The sequence below is a fragment of the Amphiprion ocellaris genome, chromosome 20, assembly GCF_022539595.1.
Source record: "Amphiprion ocellaris isolate individual 3 ecotype Okinawa chromosome 20, ASM2253959v1, whole genome shotgun sequence".
Taxonomy (NCBI): domain Eukaryota; kingdom Metazoa; phylum Chordata; class Actinopteri; family Pomacentridae; genus Amphiprion; species Amphiprion ocellaris.
This window is the reverse complement of record NC_072785.1, coordinates 16,373,149-16,388,571: the sequence shown is the minus strand read 5'-3', so window position 1 is coordinate 16,388,571 and position 15,423 is coordinate 16,373,149. Positions and strand designations below refer to the sequence as shown.

The 15,423-nt window shown below is 40.8% G+C and overlaps 1 protein-coding gene across 4 annotated transcripts in view; it reads right to left on the bottom strand.

The window, feature by feature from the left end:
* The window catches only part of ttll5 (tubulin tyrosine ligase-like family, member 5), a 53,215-nt gene that overhangs the window by 22,265 nt on the left and 15,527 nt on the right, over positions 1 to 15,423 (bottom strand). For 2 of the 4 annotated variants that reach the window (XM_055006236.1, XM_023275487.3), the window contains exons 13-26: positions 12,476 to 12,557; positions 11,611 to 11,672; positions 7,515 to 7,600; positions 6,895 to 6,936; positions 5,914 to 6,021; positions 5,690 to 5,781; positions 5,046 to 5,108; positions 4,245 to 4,393; positions 3,713 to 3,968; positions 1,925 to 2,042; positions 1,360 to 1,506; positions 1,157 to 1,248; positions 891 to 1,018; positions 54 to 614 (exon numbers count right to left, since the gene is read on the bottom strand). In XM_055006236.1, coding sequence (XP_054862211.1) covers positions 54 to 614; positions 891 to 1,018; positions 1,157 to 1,248; positions 1,360 to 1,506; positions 1,925 to 2,042; positions 3,713 to 3,968; positions 4,245 to 4,393; positions 5,046 to 5,108; positions 5,690 to 5,781; positions 5,914 to 6,021; positions 6,895 to 6,936; positions 7,515 to 7,600; positions 11,611 to 11,672; positions 12,476 to 12,557 — 1,986 coding nt within the window. The remainder of the gene's footprint in view (positions 1 to 53; positions 615 to 890; positions 1,019 to 1,156; positions 1,249 to 1,359; positions 1,507 to 1,924; positions 2,043 to 3,712; positions 3,969 to 4,244; positions 4,394 to 5,045; positions 5,109 to 5,689; positions 5,782 to 5,913; positions 6,022 to 6,894; positions 6,937 to 7,514; positions 7,601 to 11,610; positions 11,673 to 12,475; positions 12,558 to 15,423) is intronic. The other 2 variants (XM_055006237.1, XM_035950623.2) reach the window with 1 other exon arrangement.

The following is a 15,423-nucleotide window of genomic DNA, read 5'->3' as shown; positions in this document are numbered from 1 at the left end:
AACATGACAGTGAGATGGATTTGAAACAACAGCATGTGGAACAATAGGATTACCTTGGCTTGCCGATGTGGGTCTTGAGAGCTTCTGGCTATAGATGTGCGTGGCACTTGGGATGGAGGAGGCTGATGGATGGGACAAGGTAAAGGAATGAATCCTTCTGAGCACCTGGGTTGATGTCCCTGTTGAGCCTGTGGATGTAGCTGTCCCCATCTCTCTCTGAGGTTGTGTGATCACAGGAGCAGAGGTGTATGCAGGAGGGTCAGAAAGAGTCTCAGAGTGGCAGAAGTAAGATTTTGCCAAGGACTGTGCATATGACGGCGGATGAGGGGGTGGCGGAGGTGGCGGACAGTGCAGAGGCAGGGATGCTGGAGCAGGAGAGCAGTGCTGCAGACTGATGCGCGTGCAGTCTAAAGTCACGGGAAAACTGGAGCAGTGCTGAGACGACTGGACATCTGGCTGAGTTTTACCAGTCCTAACCTCTGCCTGACGGTCTTCAGGCAACATGCGGACAGAAGGCTGACTCTCAGTGGCCTTCATGTCTGGGTCAGTGCTGACTTTCCCGGTGGAGAGCGAGGACTCTGAAGCACTGGAATCTTCTTTGGCCACAGGCAGAGCTGTTCAAAGGAGGAAAGAAACCAGAGCTTCTTTATCATCAGTTAGCCATTCCTCAGCTCTGACACACATTTGTTTTCCTGCAATGAGTTCTAATCATTTGAGGCTGACCTTTTCTTCACCCCAGATGACTCAAGCTTTTTCCCTTCCCTTTTTTAGGGGTTTACAAATCTAAACAATTTCTGTTTACTGTGCTTGAATGATAAAAAATTAAAACATAAACCAGACCTACATTAAAGATAATAAGGGACACCCGTGGAAGGAACTGTTGGAATTACCTTGATCTCCTAAGACATTTACTTCATGAACATCTTTCTTAACACTTCGGACTTTTGTTCCTAGGAAGACGGTTGCCGATTTATTTTTCTGCGTATAGAATGTCAGTATTTCCTCCAGATCATTTTCACTGTTAATGAAAAGACAAAAGGCAAGGGATAAATGTGTACAGCAGATTGGAATCACTCTTCAGTCAGTAGCATATGTAACTGAAACAGTAAAGAGCCAAGCACTGAACAAAAGTAAGTGTGCCTGCCAATTTACTAACCTCGCTGCAGTGATGTACTCTTGAAACACTCTTGAGTTAACACAATGCTCCTCTTTGCTATTTTCCTGTTTTTTCACCATATGTTCAGTTTCCTGAGCAGATAATAAAGAGTAAGACAGCAAGCAGATGTAAATAGCACAATGTCCTCTGTGTTTAAATCACCTCTGAATTGTGTGATGAAACGGAAGTCTGGGCTAAGGTACCTTGTTATAACAGTGGATAAATTCCCCCAGCTGGTGGGACAGAATGCGTCTGCGGTCTTGCAATGGTAACTGGCGACTAGGCAAGACTACCTTTATGTCTTGTTGAAGGTTACTGGCTGCTCTTCTCAGAAAGCGAATCACCAGCTCCTGTGCAAACAGAAAACACACGAGAAATCTTTCATTGCCGCCCCAAATCACTGATTCATCATGCTGCCTGTGTGTTCTCCTTTCAGGGTTCAACTCCTTTGAAAACACTGAGACGTCTGAATTTAAAGCTTTGAGTTCACACTGATTCTCCCCAAAGGCTTGAGGTCACTGATGATGATGATGTATGCCATTACAATGCAGACTTTCCAACTGGTCTCACTTTTACAGTCTACGCTCTCCTTCTATGTGGCCACAAATGTCTCATACACATTTCAGCTACAGTCAGGGTACATATGAGTAACAGAAAAATAAGGGAAATCTGGCATATATATATACATACAAAGGAAACAATGCTCCAGGGGATCCCACTGCTGTTTATTTATCAGGAAAAATTTTTTTAAAATGGCTTTAAATGTACCATTTGGTCGTTGTCCTTGTCTGGCCAAGCTGGGATGGTGTTGGCTCTGCTCTCTGCTAATAGCCTTTGCTGGACTCGCTGCAGGTAAGAGGAAAAAGCAATCCGGGCCTGCACTTTACTGAAGAGGAGGCAGAAGAGAGAGAGGAAAACTATCAAGAACTGCAAAATAGTAAAACAATAGCAAATGAAAGAAACAACAACAGTTGATAACAAAATGATATCCAGTAAGTCCTTTGTTATTCTCTTGAAACTGACAGTAGAAGCTAATTTGATTTGGCATTTGTGATATACGAGAAAACAAGCAGTTGGACTCATTCAGTTTGCTGACATCATCCAGAAAAAGAGAGAACCCAAAAACATGCACAGCGCATATCACTTTCAGCCACAAGTTGTTGAAACGCAGTCTAACTTGTTCTGCATCAGTATCAAAATGTATAAACTGCCTTTGAGACCCAGGTGAACCTGGTGAGAGTGCTGTGGTTAAAAAAATGTTTTGGAAAAAGCTTTCAAACACAAACAATGAAATGTTGTATGATAATTTCCCAGCGTCGTGCACAGTCCTGGCAAGTTCTGAGGAATTCCTACGAACTCAGACTTGTTATTGTAATTTCTACTGAAAGTATAATTTCAAGTTTACATTTAACATTGACAGAAGACTACAGTCTTTGTTGCATGTATAGCGATACATACAGCAAACTGAATTTATGTGTCTAACAGAGTATAGCAGCATTCTTTAATTAAAGAAAGTCAGGATATTGTCTTTCTCAGCAAATCTGGAAGCCTTTGCTTTATGTCTGCTGTTATTTCATCTTTGACAACTTTCTTCACTTCATTAGTTTAGTTTAAAGTCAAGCTTTAGCCTCTACAGAGCATGCAGCAGATTATGGTATTGACTGGCGCTAATCCAAAAGATCACATAAGAACAATTTGATAAGTAGATAGTTAAAATGCAGGAACCCTTTCAGACTCATCACTTCTGACAAAGCTCCGCTGATCATTGTTTTCTCTGCACTTGATCAAACCTAACTGAGCCATCAAACCCCTTCAATAAAGCAACTGCATGCTGTTTTGGAAAAACTACTACCACACGTCGCTGCAATTCCACCAGGGAGAAAAGCTGAATTTGTCCAGCATCTAAGTCCAAGAGTGACAGCTTATTTATAGTAAGGTATTTATAGTATAGTATGGTATAAAACTCTTTTTCCATTTCATTTGGAATGGTTCAAGTATAACCCATGGAATTCTCCATGGCCATATCAGAATCTCTAAGCCTACATACCATATGCTGACAAAAAAGCTTCTTCAACCCGGAACCCCATTCCTCAAAAGGTCCTGACTTCTCAACTTTTAAATTTAACGATGTAACAGACACATCATGATAATGAAAGCAGTGGTTATCTTTAAAATGAAAATATAGAAACATTTCGCTTCTCTGATTATGAATAGATGATTAACCTATCTATAAATGACAACATGTGAGCACACAATTGAGTTTGTTTTCATAGAGCCTCAAAGGTAAAACAGTTATCAGCAAAGCATGAAAAGTTAGAAAATAAAATGGCTTTTTTTTTTTTTTTTTTTTAACACAACTTATGTGGGCAGTGTGTGTGTTTTAGCCTCTATGACATACAAAAATAATACTGACTGACATTTGTAGACCCCCAGCAATTAGAGAGCAAGCCAGAGGCAGCGGCTTAGCCTGTGATGATGAGAATGGGAATTTAAAGGAAATGAAAATACAGTCAGAGCAGCAGCCAACCTGAGCAGCAGCCCAGAATACAGACTGACCTGAGTTCCCACCCCTGCTGAAGGATGTTGAGCAGGTTGACTTGGGGCCTGGCATTGTGCATGGCTGCCTCTGAGCTGGACAGAGACTCACTGTGGCAGCGCTCCAGTGGTGTGGCCACTTGTTTTCTTTGCTCTGCTACCAAAGCCTTGTGGGAGACTGGCTCAAGAACTTGTTTCACCTCCTCTCTTTCCTCCTGAGCACACTCCTCTCCCTCCTGACTGCTGTTCTCAGTCGGGGAGGCCTTGGATTCCTTCCCTGAGGTATGCAGCAGCGCAAGGAAAGACAAATGTCAGTTGCATCACTGGCATTTTGGATAGAATACACGCATACACTCTAAATAGGCTTTTTATTGTTTCTGCAATGAAATGAACTCATTCAGAGTCATATTTGGCCAACCTTACTGTGACACAAGGGAGTTATTTATTGGAACCAAAAGTGCATTAGCGTGTGATGTTGTCCTACTTAGCTACACTCTTCTCAGTTTTAGAAAAAAACTGTTTTCTGAACTGAAGCAGAATACATCAGGCCTACCCGTTCTTTTCTTCCCTGCAGCAGAGCGATGAGTCAGGTGGCGCTGTCTCCTCTCTCGTGCCTCCAGAGACAGCAGCTTCCTCTCATACTGGACAACATGACAGCCATGGACTGTGTCCACCTGCAGCTGCACATTCCCATTCACATTCCTGGGAGACAGAGCAAGACGTGTCAACGCAATGGTCATAACAACAACAGTAATGATTTATATGTATATCATCGTGTAATACAAAACAGAGAAATGGATGTCAATGTCAACTTTAACTGGAGCCAGTTCTGAGAAATATTAGTGTGGTTAAGTAGCTTGTCCAGAAGTTGACGTGACAAATGGTGATGGTCCAAAGCATAAAGGGCAAACAATAACAGCAACTGAGGTCTTGCAGCAACAGCCGTCTCCATAATCTGGCTACCTAACGAATATGGAAAAATCCTAGATGAGCTTAGTTGGGGGCCAAATCTCCAGTCAACACGGTGCAACAGTCAAAGCTGTGGTTAAAACTTGAAAGCTCATACTGAATCAAATAACCTAAATGCATGTTGTATTACAATAACAAAAATGTGGTTTAATAAAATGGCCCAGTTCATCTATTACTGTCTTTCCCCTCCTGCCCCTAAATCGACACCACAATGCCACATAGGCTTTGGGTGCGCTGGAAAAGTTGACTGTGCTTCATCTTTTCGCCTGTTCCTCTCACCTATCCAGTCAAAAGACCGAACACACGTTACGTTAGAATCCAGCCATTTCCACAAACTGATGGAGAGATTTATTCCCCAACTCCCAACCACAATGGAAATGCTTACCTTCCATGGAAAAGTCTGTTTGCCAACATGAAGTTCATTGATGTCTTGGATTCCAGATATCCACTGAGAGAAGAAGATAATAAGCAAATTACAATAATCATAAAGGCAGGGGCTCCAATGAGCCTCGGCCTCCTTATTTGCGGCAAATGTGTTAAAATGAGACTTCTGTGATGTACAGTAGCTACTATGGCAGCAGCTGCTATTAAATGCCCCAATGAGTTCCCAGACCGCTCAATAATATGCTTTTAAAAATGCCACAAAATCCCTCCTGCTAAGAGACCCGTGGATCTAATCAAGCAACAAATCCTCATACAGGGGTATAGATTGTAGCCACAAAAATGGATTTCCTCCCTAAATAGGGGCTTCAAACAGATTTCAACATATAATCACTTTGAGATACATTTTTTGGAACATAACTCAAATAGCTGTACAAATATCTTCTGACAACAATTGCCAGTTATTCTATAGCTATAAGTTAGACTTATGATTCAATTAGTTACAGTCAAGAGGAGAAATATGGCCTGGATTTAAGGCCATGATTGCATTAATTTATTCTAGATGTCCTACTTATCTGAGTATCAGTATGAATACCATCATAGACAAACATCCCTTATAGAAGTGATCTATGTGTTCTCTCTTATTACCCATAGAGCTCCCATGTATCTGCAGTGGGGAAGATCCTAATAAATCCTCCTCGTCTCTCATACTCCTCCTGTATCCTCCTCAGTACTTTGATCTACATTTGTGAGATAAAAAAAAAGTTTCTGAAAAAGATGCAATTTATGCATTATATAGTCCATGTACATCCAGTCGTCTTCTTTAAAGACTATTACTCACAGCATGTTAAACACCATAATTAAGGCTTTACCTCCTCAGCAGTCATGCTCAGAGTGCTGTCTCCTTGGCTGTGTTTGGCTCCTTGCTTGTCTTTAACTCCCTCTGTTTCTGAGTTACTGGCTGATGTGGGCCTCTGACGCTACAGAGGAAAAGAGTAGAGACAACACCATTATACACTCATATTAACTGCTTTTTCTCAACAAAGTGAAACCAAATTGTGTGCTTTATAACCAGAATGAACTGAATTATGTTTAAAGGTTGCAAAAGTAGTATTGGCAAAAAAGTCAAGTGTAATATAAATATGCAATCTACACCACAGGTAACCAAAACCACCCTCTCCTTTATTCTCCCTGTCACACAAAAAGAGCATTCTGTCATGCATTGGCATTCCTGGCTGTCTCCCTGCTGTACGCACTACCAGGCTGTGACTGACAACTTTGGCATGTAGTTTGGAACTTGGGCCAGATAGCAGGGCACAACCCCACGGGATCACATACAAAATTTGTCATCTAAATAGCGGGGGGATTATATTTAATTTGTCTGACGCAGCTGGGGGGTTTCAAAGGCAGCCAAAAAGTGACAAGGCCTAATCCCTCAGAAAAAGTCTCAACTGTTGCCCCTGATCAGAGTAAAGGGAGAGGACAGGTTCTCTGTAGGCCCCTGGAGTTCTTCAACTGACTCTGTGACAGCTCTGGTCTAGTGCTGAGCCTGATTTAGATATGTCGGGAGAACTAAGACTGAAAAGCAAAGTTTCTGACCACATGAGTGGAGTGGTGCATTGCAGCATCTTAAGCAGCAGCTTAAAAGGGCCACTCAGCTAATGACTATTAAAAAAACAGCATTAGGAATCGATAGAGGCCATCTGTCTGTCACTATGAAAAATTGTAAAGCCACATAATCAAATAAGCAATAGCAGTAAGCAATTTCTTACCAGTAATGTAACAGGCATCAGGGAATTGCAAAGAAACAAGGCAGAAGAAGATTAATATGTCTGAGTCAGAGTAAAACTCACCACTCTGCTGTGTGTAGTGGCTGTCGGTGCAGAAAAAGGTTTCTAAGAGGCAATGGGTGAAGACATTGCATCAGCATTACTGTTTACCCTTCGTGAAGGCGTATAAAGACAACATGCGAACCACATCAACATGCAACAATGAAACATTGTTACTGTGTGTCTAAACAGGCCCTTTACACAATATAAGGTGGAGCAGAAATCTGTCTGATTTAGTAATATCCCTCCAGCAGATGCTGTGCCAAATCTCGGTGCAGTAGTCGAGTGGAGGGAGCCAAGTGCATTAGCTGTTGTGGCATCATTAGGCAACAAGGCCTAGAGAGAGTATTAGCCACTTGATTAGAAATGATAAAACAATAAGCCACAGAGACTGTAGCACTCGCAAACTGATGTCACTCAAACACTGTAATTACATTAGCAGTTGTTTTGCATTACAGTGAATTTTCCATGAGGGTAAGACAAGAGCTCAATGGCAGTGGCAGGAATGTACTGTAAGCAACAGAGAAATGAAGACAAGAATGGGAACGTATCACAAGGAAGGGTGAATGAGTGCACGACTTGGCTTGATGGTCAGTTGTGTGTGTGTGTGTGTGTGTGTGTGTGTGTGTGTTCGCATCGACTACCTGTGTTCTCTGGGTTGCCGGGTGCTTGTCCACGGTTCCTCGGTCAGTCCGTGGCTGTCTTGACAGGGGGTCCTGACACACAAAGCCTGCATGGACACAGATGAGCCATAAAGGAGTATATTAATGACATCAGGTCTTAAATATGTTACTCATTCCCATGACCTTCACATATTGCATCAACTCTTCTGTGTTTTTGCAAGAAACCAAAGTAGACCACGGAGGGACTCGGAGGCAATAAATTAAACAACAATATCATGCTAAATGAAAGACACTGCATTATACCTACTTCAGTAAAAAAATAACTGTTTTGTATGGTGACACACTGCTGTTAAACGCAACCATAGTCCCTTTATGTTGACCACTGACTGGGTTTCTGGATGGCTCTAGTGAAAATCAAGTTTTTTACCGTTTTAACATGTCCATATGGTGTTTATTATGTGCTGGAAGACACATCATGAGTGAAATAAGCAGTCAACGTTGAGCATTTCTACCATAAAACTGCAGCATATGAGTCTGTCTCAAAAACACAGATTCAGAATTCCAGTGTTTCATACATAACAAATTCAAAGAACCAACCCCATCACATTGCAGGGCAGGGCTTTCTAATCATTGCCCTTCAAAATCGGCTTCTGATTCAAACATATATGCCTGAATTACTCCAATAATAGAAGCTGGCATTGTGTTTCACAGTTTTTCAGTGTTTGAGCACAGGTGAGCTGGTGTGCTTGAGATACAGCAAGAAGGAGAGGGGTGACAGAGAGAAGGACTTGATAGATCTGCATATTCTAGAGGAAGCAGCGTGTATATTAATTGATTATTTTCATTTTAAAAAATCTTCTAAATATGAAATTTAGAAATATTGATATGACTTATCAGTGGTTTAATCAATAACTGGAGGGGGATTTTAAAGGAAAGTTCTGGTATGATACCATTCTCCTATCTGAAAATGAAAATGAAGCCAACATAGAAATGGCAAACAGTGCAGTTCTCCAAATGGCCACTCAAGGCTGTCTCCAAAAGTGAATTAATCCTCACAGGCCTCCATGTTAAAATGCCAAACTTTACAACAGAAATAAACGCGTTTACAGACTTATACAAAAACCGGATTTGGTCTCTACAGCTGATTTCTCCATTCATGACACCTGTACAGGTGGTGAATTTTTATATAATTCGCCTGTTGAAATTGCATTAAAATTTAAAATTAGACATAATTAAGGGTGTGTCCTGCCTGAGCTCCACTCACACTCCACCTCTTTCCTCATTCTAGGATTAGTTGGGAGCTAGTAGCAGTCAGGCACCTAAATGGCGACAGCTAAATCCACCACACTGAGCTTCAAAACCGCTTTTCAAGAAACATCTGTGACATCACAGAGGATTCATCCATCTGTATTACAGTCTATGGTGATGATACTATAAAGCTAGAGCTTGTAACTTAGATGCACTAAGAGAGCTACATACAGTGCCAGCAAGTAGCCTTTCTGCCAGGTTTTCCCAGTGGACACTCACTGTATTGCAAGCAAAAAAAATCCCCAGTAGCCCAAAAACCATTTTTCCCATAGACTAGTTTCAAAAAACACATATATAAAGTTGCAAATAACCTCTGATTTTATTCTATGATAATTGGTATGTCATGGAGGTTTCATATTTGTAAAACCTCCCAAGTGCAGAGAAAAGTTTGTTTTACTTTTGTAAAGAAGTCACAGCGTAAAATCTGTGGACCGAGCCGAAACCTGCAAGTGGAGCCAGCGGTGGAAAACACAAATACACATGTACAGTGAGCCATACAACATGGAAGGCAGAAACTTTTTTTTCTCACGAACCAAGTGGCAATTTCTTTCTTTTGCAGTGTGGCAATGGCATGATCCAAGCCTACTCTGCCTCTTGTTGGCTTAATCTTATGTATTTAACCTAACCAATCTCATTTTTCGTGCCTAAGTCACAGATCACACTTTCCTCATGGATATGACTGAGCACCGATCACTAGCCTAAAGAAAACCCACCACCAGGAGAGCAGCTTGTTGTATTAGAATAAAATACTTGTTGTTTTGATCCCTTTGTTTTTGGTCAAACTTTATTTAAAATATAAGAAAAAACATGAAGTAGTGAGTTAGACAGTCAAGCTACCTGTTTCCCCTAGTTACCAGACATTATGCTAAGCTAGGGTAGCCAGCTTGAGCGTGCTATTGATCCTATAAGTATTCACCAAGATGTCAAACTATCCTTTAAACTTTTTAGTCAGGAAAAGAATATACATTTTCTTACAGTGACACACTGCTGTGGATTCACACATCTCCACATCATTACACTAAAGTGCATCATATTTGTAATTCACATTTCCCAGCAAGATGTTCCCACCCTGTCAAAAAGGTTTAATTATGTGATCTTCTGTTTATGATTCCCATAACCCCCTCCGAGCAAACTAGTGGTCACGGTGAAATGTCAAAGAAAGATGTTGATGTTGTATCTTGCGCTCACACTTGGATAGAACTGAATCTATTGACAGCTTGGAGCTCGAGGCTATTTGTTCTACCTCATCCCAGCCGTCAGGTAAGAGTCGGGTCTCTGCCATGCTCTTGCCTAAACACAGCAATTATTACAAACATGGGCGACTTGAAGCTGACAGCTACACGCAGGCAGAAAATGAATGCTAATGGAATGCTGTCATTATTTACAGGTCTGGGATGCAGCCCAAGTGTTATCAGCCAACAGCGACTTTGTTTGGTACATAATAGATGTGCTATGTTTTACATGCCACTGCTCATTTTCCCCAGACCCGCAGTAACATCTCAGTCCAAAGATAACTGGCAATTTATGATTCTACTCTTTCATTTAATGAGCTGGAGGGGGAGTGTTTCAGGCCACAGCATGGCCCAGGCTAAGACGCACGCACATAAGTACACGTACACATGTACACACATGCACATAATAGCCATTCCTCTAATATCATTAGTCTGAAACCACACAGACATAATGGTTCAGCGCCAGTTTAGATGGACGCCTGCTAATCAGTAGGCTCCGTGTATAATGTGAATGGTAATAAGGATAAGGCAGAGGATTACGTGACGTTAAATAATCAAGAGATGTTTGTCTCTTTTTTTCCCTTGCTGTTCGTTTCAACTTGATACTACAAGGAAAAACAAACTGAGACAGCACCTCTGTATGTGGCAGCAGCACAGTCATGAGATTCTTCTTGGTTTATTATATCTTAGCTCTTGTTCTGTATGAGAATTCAATAATTAAGAAGGGATTAGAGATAATAGACACTTATCTCTTTGTCTGTTTAAAACACTTTTGTATACACAGTGTTGATCTCTGCCTTGGGCCAGGCTTAATGACTACAAAAAAGACTAAGGCCTGTGTTGACAATTTTGTCTGCAAGTCATTTAATGTTAATTAATGAAGACTGCGGTTTATTCTTTCAACACTGGAGCACCCATTATGAAGCCATGCAGCTATTTTCAGCAGTTTGCGCAAACTCAACTGTTGGAATGCAGGGAGACATTAAGCATTAAAACAATAGACGACTGTCTCCATCAGCTTGAAAACTAGCTGCCAGGCCTTTGGAGTGACACTAGTGCAAACACTTTTGATTTTATAATTGCTTCTCCAAAATTAACATCTTCTATTATACTTATTTTAATTTTGCAAGGAATGATCTCTAAATTGTGCCTCAAGCTAAATATTTTTCCACTGAGATCTTATGTTCTAACTTTAGGTATCTAAAAACATCTTCAGCTGCAGTAACACTGTTCCAAGCTCTGTATTTGACTGAACTGAATTGTTTCAGATTGACTCTGTATTTTGATTTGCATGTTGATAAATTATTTCAGATGCATACATTCTAAGTAGTACAAAGCTGTAATTTTTTCAAGACTTTCAATTTGTTATATTTGCTTTCAGTGAATAATTCGAGGTTCATAATGTAACTGAAGATGTGACGCATGTACAGTTACGTTCAGGCTTTTAGATTTTGCTGCTTATTTGTTGTACTTAAAGTTATCAGCATTTTTGTAATTTCCTAACTGATTAACCACTTGTGAGACAATGTGAAATCGAACAAAAGCTGTATCTAGTCATTATTTCAGCTTGCACTCACCCACAAGTGACAACATGTCTGCGATCATGCTGGCCTTTATCTTCAGATCCAAAGGGGCATCACTGTAAATAAGCACATTTGAAAAAAAAAAAAAAAACTGTAAATATTATTATACACCACCGTTCAAAAGTTTGGGGTCACCCAGACATTTTCATGTTTTCCATGAAAACTCACACTTTTATTCATGTGCTAGCATAATTGCACAAGGGTTTTCTAATCATCAATTAGCCTTTCAACACCATTAGCTAACACAATGTAGCATTAGAACACAGGAGTGATGGTTGCTGGAAACGTTCCTCTGTACCCCTATGTAGATATTCCATTAAAAATCATCCGTTTCCAGCTAGAATAGTCATTTACCACATTAACACTGTCTAGACTGTATTTCTGATTAATTTAATGTAATCCTCATTGAAAAAAAAAAGCTTTTTTTTTTTCAAAAATAAGGACATTTCTAAGTGACCCCAAATTTTTGAACAGTAGTGTACATGCAGGGGTTAGGGTAAAACTGTTATAAGAAGATATGTTTTTGGTCTGACCTTGACTAAAATGCTCAACTGACTGAACACTCTTACTGGAGAAACAACATTTTGGCTACATCTGCAGCCCACGGGTATGGTTCCACAAACTACTACAAGTGCATGTGTCATTTCCCTCTATGTGGCACTTATTTTTAGTGCCAGAGCACTGTCTGGTGCAAGGACCCTCCTGAAAGTGCTCTGTTTATTATTCTATTAACATATTTTTTCAAAGTGCCTATTTAAAGAAAGGCCTTCGATTGAGATGGCAGACTAATGGGAATGGTTTCAGTCAGAGATTCTCCTGAAACAACAAACAAAAGAATCAAAATAACTGAGTCACTCACCAGGCCAGGGAGGGAGAAAGGTTCACCTCTAACAACCAGGGTTTGAGGTTGGAGTCAATGAGCACATCAAAACCATAGAGTTCTACAGAGGGAAACACAAAATGAATCAAAAGGTTTTCACCGCAGACAGGGAAGTCAGCAGAGACAGACAGGATTAAAAAAAAGATCTGCACAGTGAAAATAAAGTATGAAGGGTATCAGAGTCACAAGCGTTTCCAGAGTTTTATCACAGCCTCATAACTGTATGTGGCATTTGGCAAACTGACCTACATCTTTCTGCTATTGAGTACATGCATGTTATATACCTAGTTACTCAAAAGAAAAACCCTCACCAGTGCTGCTACTGAGGGATTGGCTCAATCATGTTAACTAAGTACAGACACTTTTCATCATCATAAAGCTGCTTACATAATACAGGGGATCAAAAACAGTGTGTGGCTGTGAAACTTTTCATACATAGTCGATAATTTTCTCATGACTGGGAAGGTAAGAAAGTCGACATAATGTCATTACATATTAAAAAGAATGGCAGTGCTCTAATTGCTATCCAGAAAAGCATCAGCCCCTTCATGAGTTAGTATCTTGTCCAACTGGAAAAATAAATCCAGAGGTACAAAGTTTGAAATATGAGGGTCCGCCACAAGTAGCCAAACCTGGGGAATTAGAAAGCCTTAGGCAACATATTGTATATATTTCACTCCAGTAATAGCTTCACACTGAGTGACACAATAAAAGCCTTTTACAAAGTGGTCAGGAAGTTCCTTGTGTAAAAATTCATCCATTCTATACCATTTTTCTCTCTTGTTTCAGTGACTGATATATGGCCCACTGCAGCAGAGGCGGCCTATGTGCCATATGAAAGGCCTCACACTGCTCTGGGGAGTGTCACCCTATAAGCCAACGACCCGCTGGCCCCAGCAGCGGCGTGCAGGGAAACCACAGTATTTTACAGGGAGAGGGTAAAGCCCAGCCAAAGAGCCAGAGGAAAAATCCTTCTAATGGCACTTCAAAAGAACAGACTGTGTTGAGAATAGGCCAGGGGGGTTGGAGGTTTCAAAGCTGCCATAACCAGCACTGTTTGTTCTAGCATCTCAGGTCAATGCCAGTGTTAAGCACACAAAAGCCAGCATGACAGCAAGCACTGGCTTGATTTTGCACTAAGTATCACACTGATAAAACTTAGCAGGTCTGGTTTAACAGAATACATGTTACTGAAAGTAGCATACAGTTAAATACAGCTAAATCATGGCCTTATAGGACAGGTACAGTAGGGAGATCTGTAAAGTGCATATAGTGTAGAGTGCACATATCCAAGCAAAATTACATGATATTTATCAGGCACTGTCAAGATGTTTTACTCATTTTGGCGGAAATATAGTTGTTAAAGTCCTTAATGTGTTCTGTTTATTACTTTTGATTCAGTTAAGAATGAAATGTACTTTAATTTGAGGACATGTTATATTTCCTTTAGTGAGTGATAAAAAGGGTATTAGCAGCAGCTTATTTTAATACTGATTTGGCAAAAAATGACTCCTATAAACAGGCCTGTTCTGTGTTGCATGTCATTTATGGGTTATTCCCATGCAATATAAAGCTCGTAAAGCTTCATTCATGTTGAAAATTAAAGCCCTGTTATTGGCAACTCAGAAAAAAAGGCATCAGTATGCCATTTCTGTGAGAAACTAATTTGCTGTGGTCAAATAGACAAAACAGGTTGAGCTAAAACTGTGTTTGAACTTACAGGATACTTCCATCCATCCATTATCTATACAACACTTAATCCTCATTAGGGTCATGAAGGAGCTGGAGTCTATCCCAGGTCACCAGTCTATCACAGGGCTTCATACCGAGACAAACAAGCACATTCACATTCACACCTAAGGACATTTTAGAGTTACCAATTAACCTCGGCATGTTTTTAGACTGTGGGAGGAAGCCGGAGTACCTAGAGAAAACCCATGCATGCACAGGGAGAACATGCAAACTCCATGCAGAAAGATCACAGGCCCAGGCCAGAACAAAACTGGGGATCTTCTAGCTGCGAGGCTACAGTACTAACCACCAAGCCACTGTGCAGCCCTTACACGATACTTGTTTCACTTAATTATGTTATTTATCATTGTGTCAGATACATTTATTAGACTTCATTTCAGCACAATGTGCTACTCAGCTAGTTCTTTAAGTGGGGACAGTATTAGATGTTAAAAAGAATTTACATACATTTTTAAGTAGAGTGCATTTCTGAAAACTGATATGAAATAATACCCAACAGTGCTGTATACACATGTTCCTTGGATTTCCTTAAAACACTTCTCTGCTGGTATTTTTTATTATTTATACTGAGAAAATGTGGACAAAGTCCACAAAGAACTCTGTTCAGCATTATTCACAGGGCTACTGTATATCACAGGTGGTGGCAGTTAAGCTTATGGTAGTATCATAGGATACAAATTGGTGTAACTGCAAACTGTATTTATATGATGGAATTGAACCAAGTTTGCCATACATCCATGAGCCAAGAGCTGCAACATAAGCCTCCGCTGCCATCTTTAACTTCTGGGGATGGACCAGACCCCCACTGCTAAACGGTGCTCGGTTAAGCAGAGCACTGGGATTCTATTTTCCACTTGCTGGCTTATCCTATTTTATCCACTTCTCTAGAAAAACACATACAGATCAGGACTAAAAGAAAGATGGTGAGTGAGCGTGTGTGTCATAAAACATTACGCATTAGTCTTGGGGAGCAGAGCGCTGGAATAAGTGGGTTTGAGCCTACAGTGCCTCATCAGTGGCACCACAACAACAGGGGAAAATGGGGAGGTGTTACACCACCTCACCAGCCCCCGACAAGCAGACTCCATGTGCCACAAATTTTCCCCCAATTAGGAGCAGACGCCGCTCCTGCCCCATGAGCCTGCCGAGCCGCTGTTTGTTCTGTGGCTCGACCG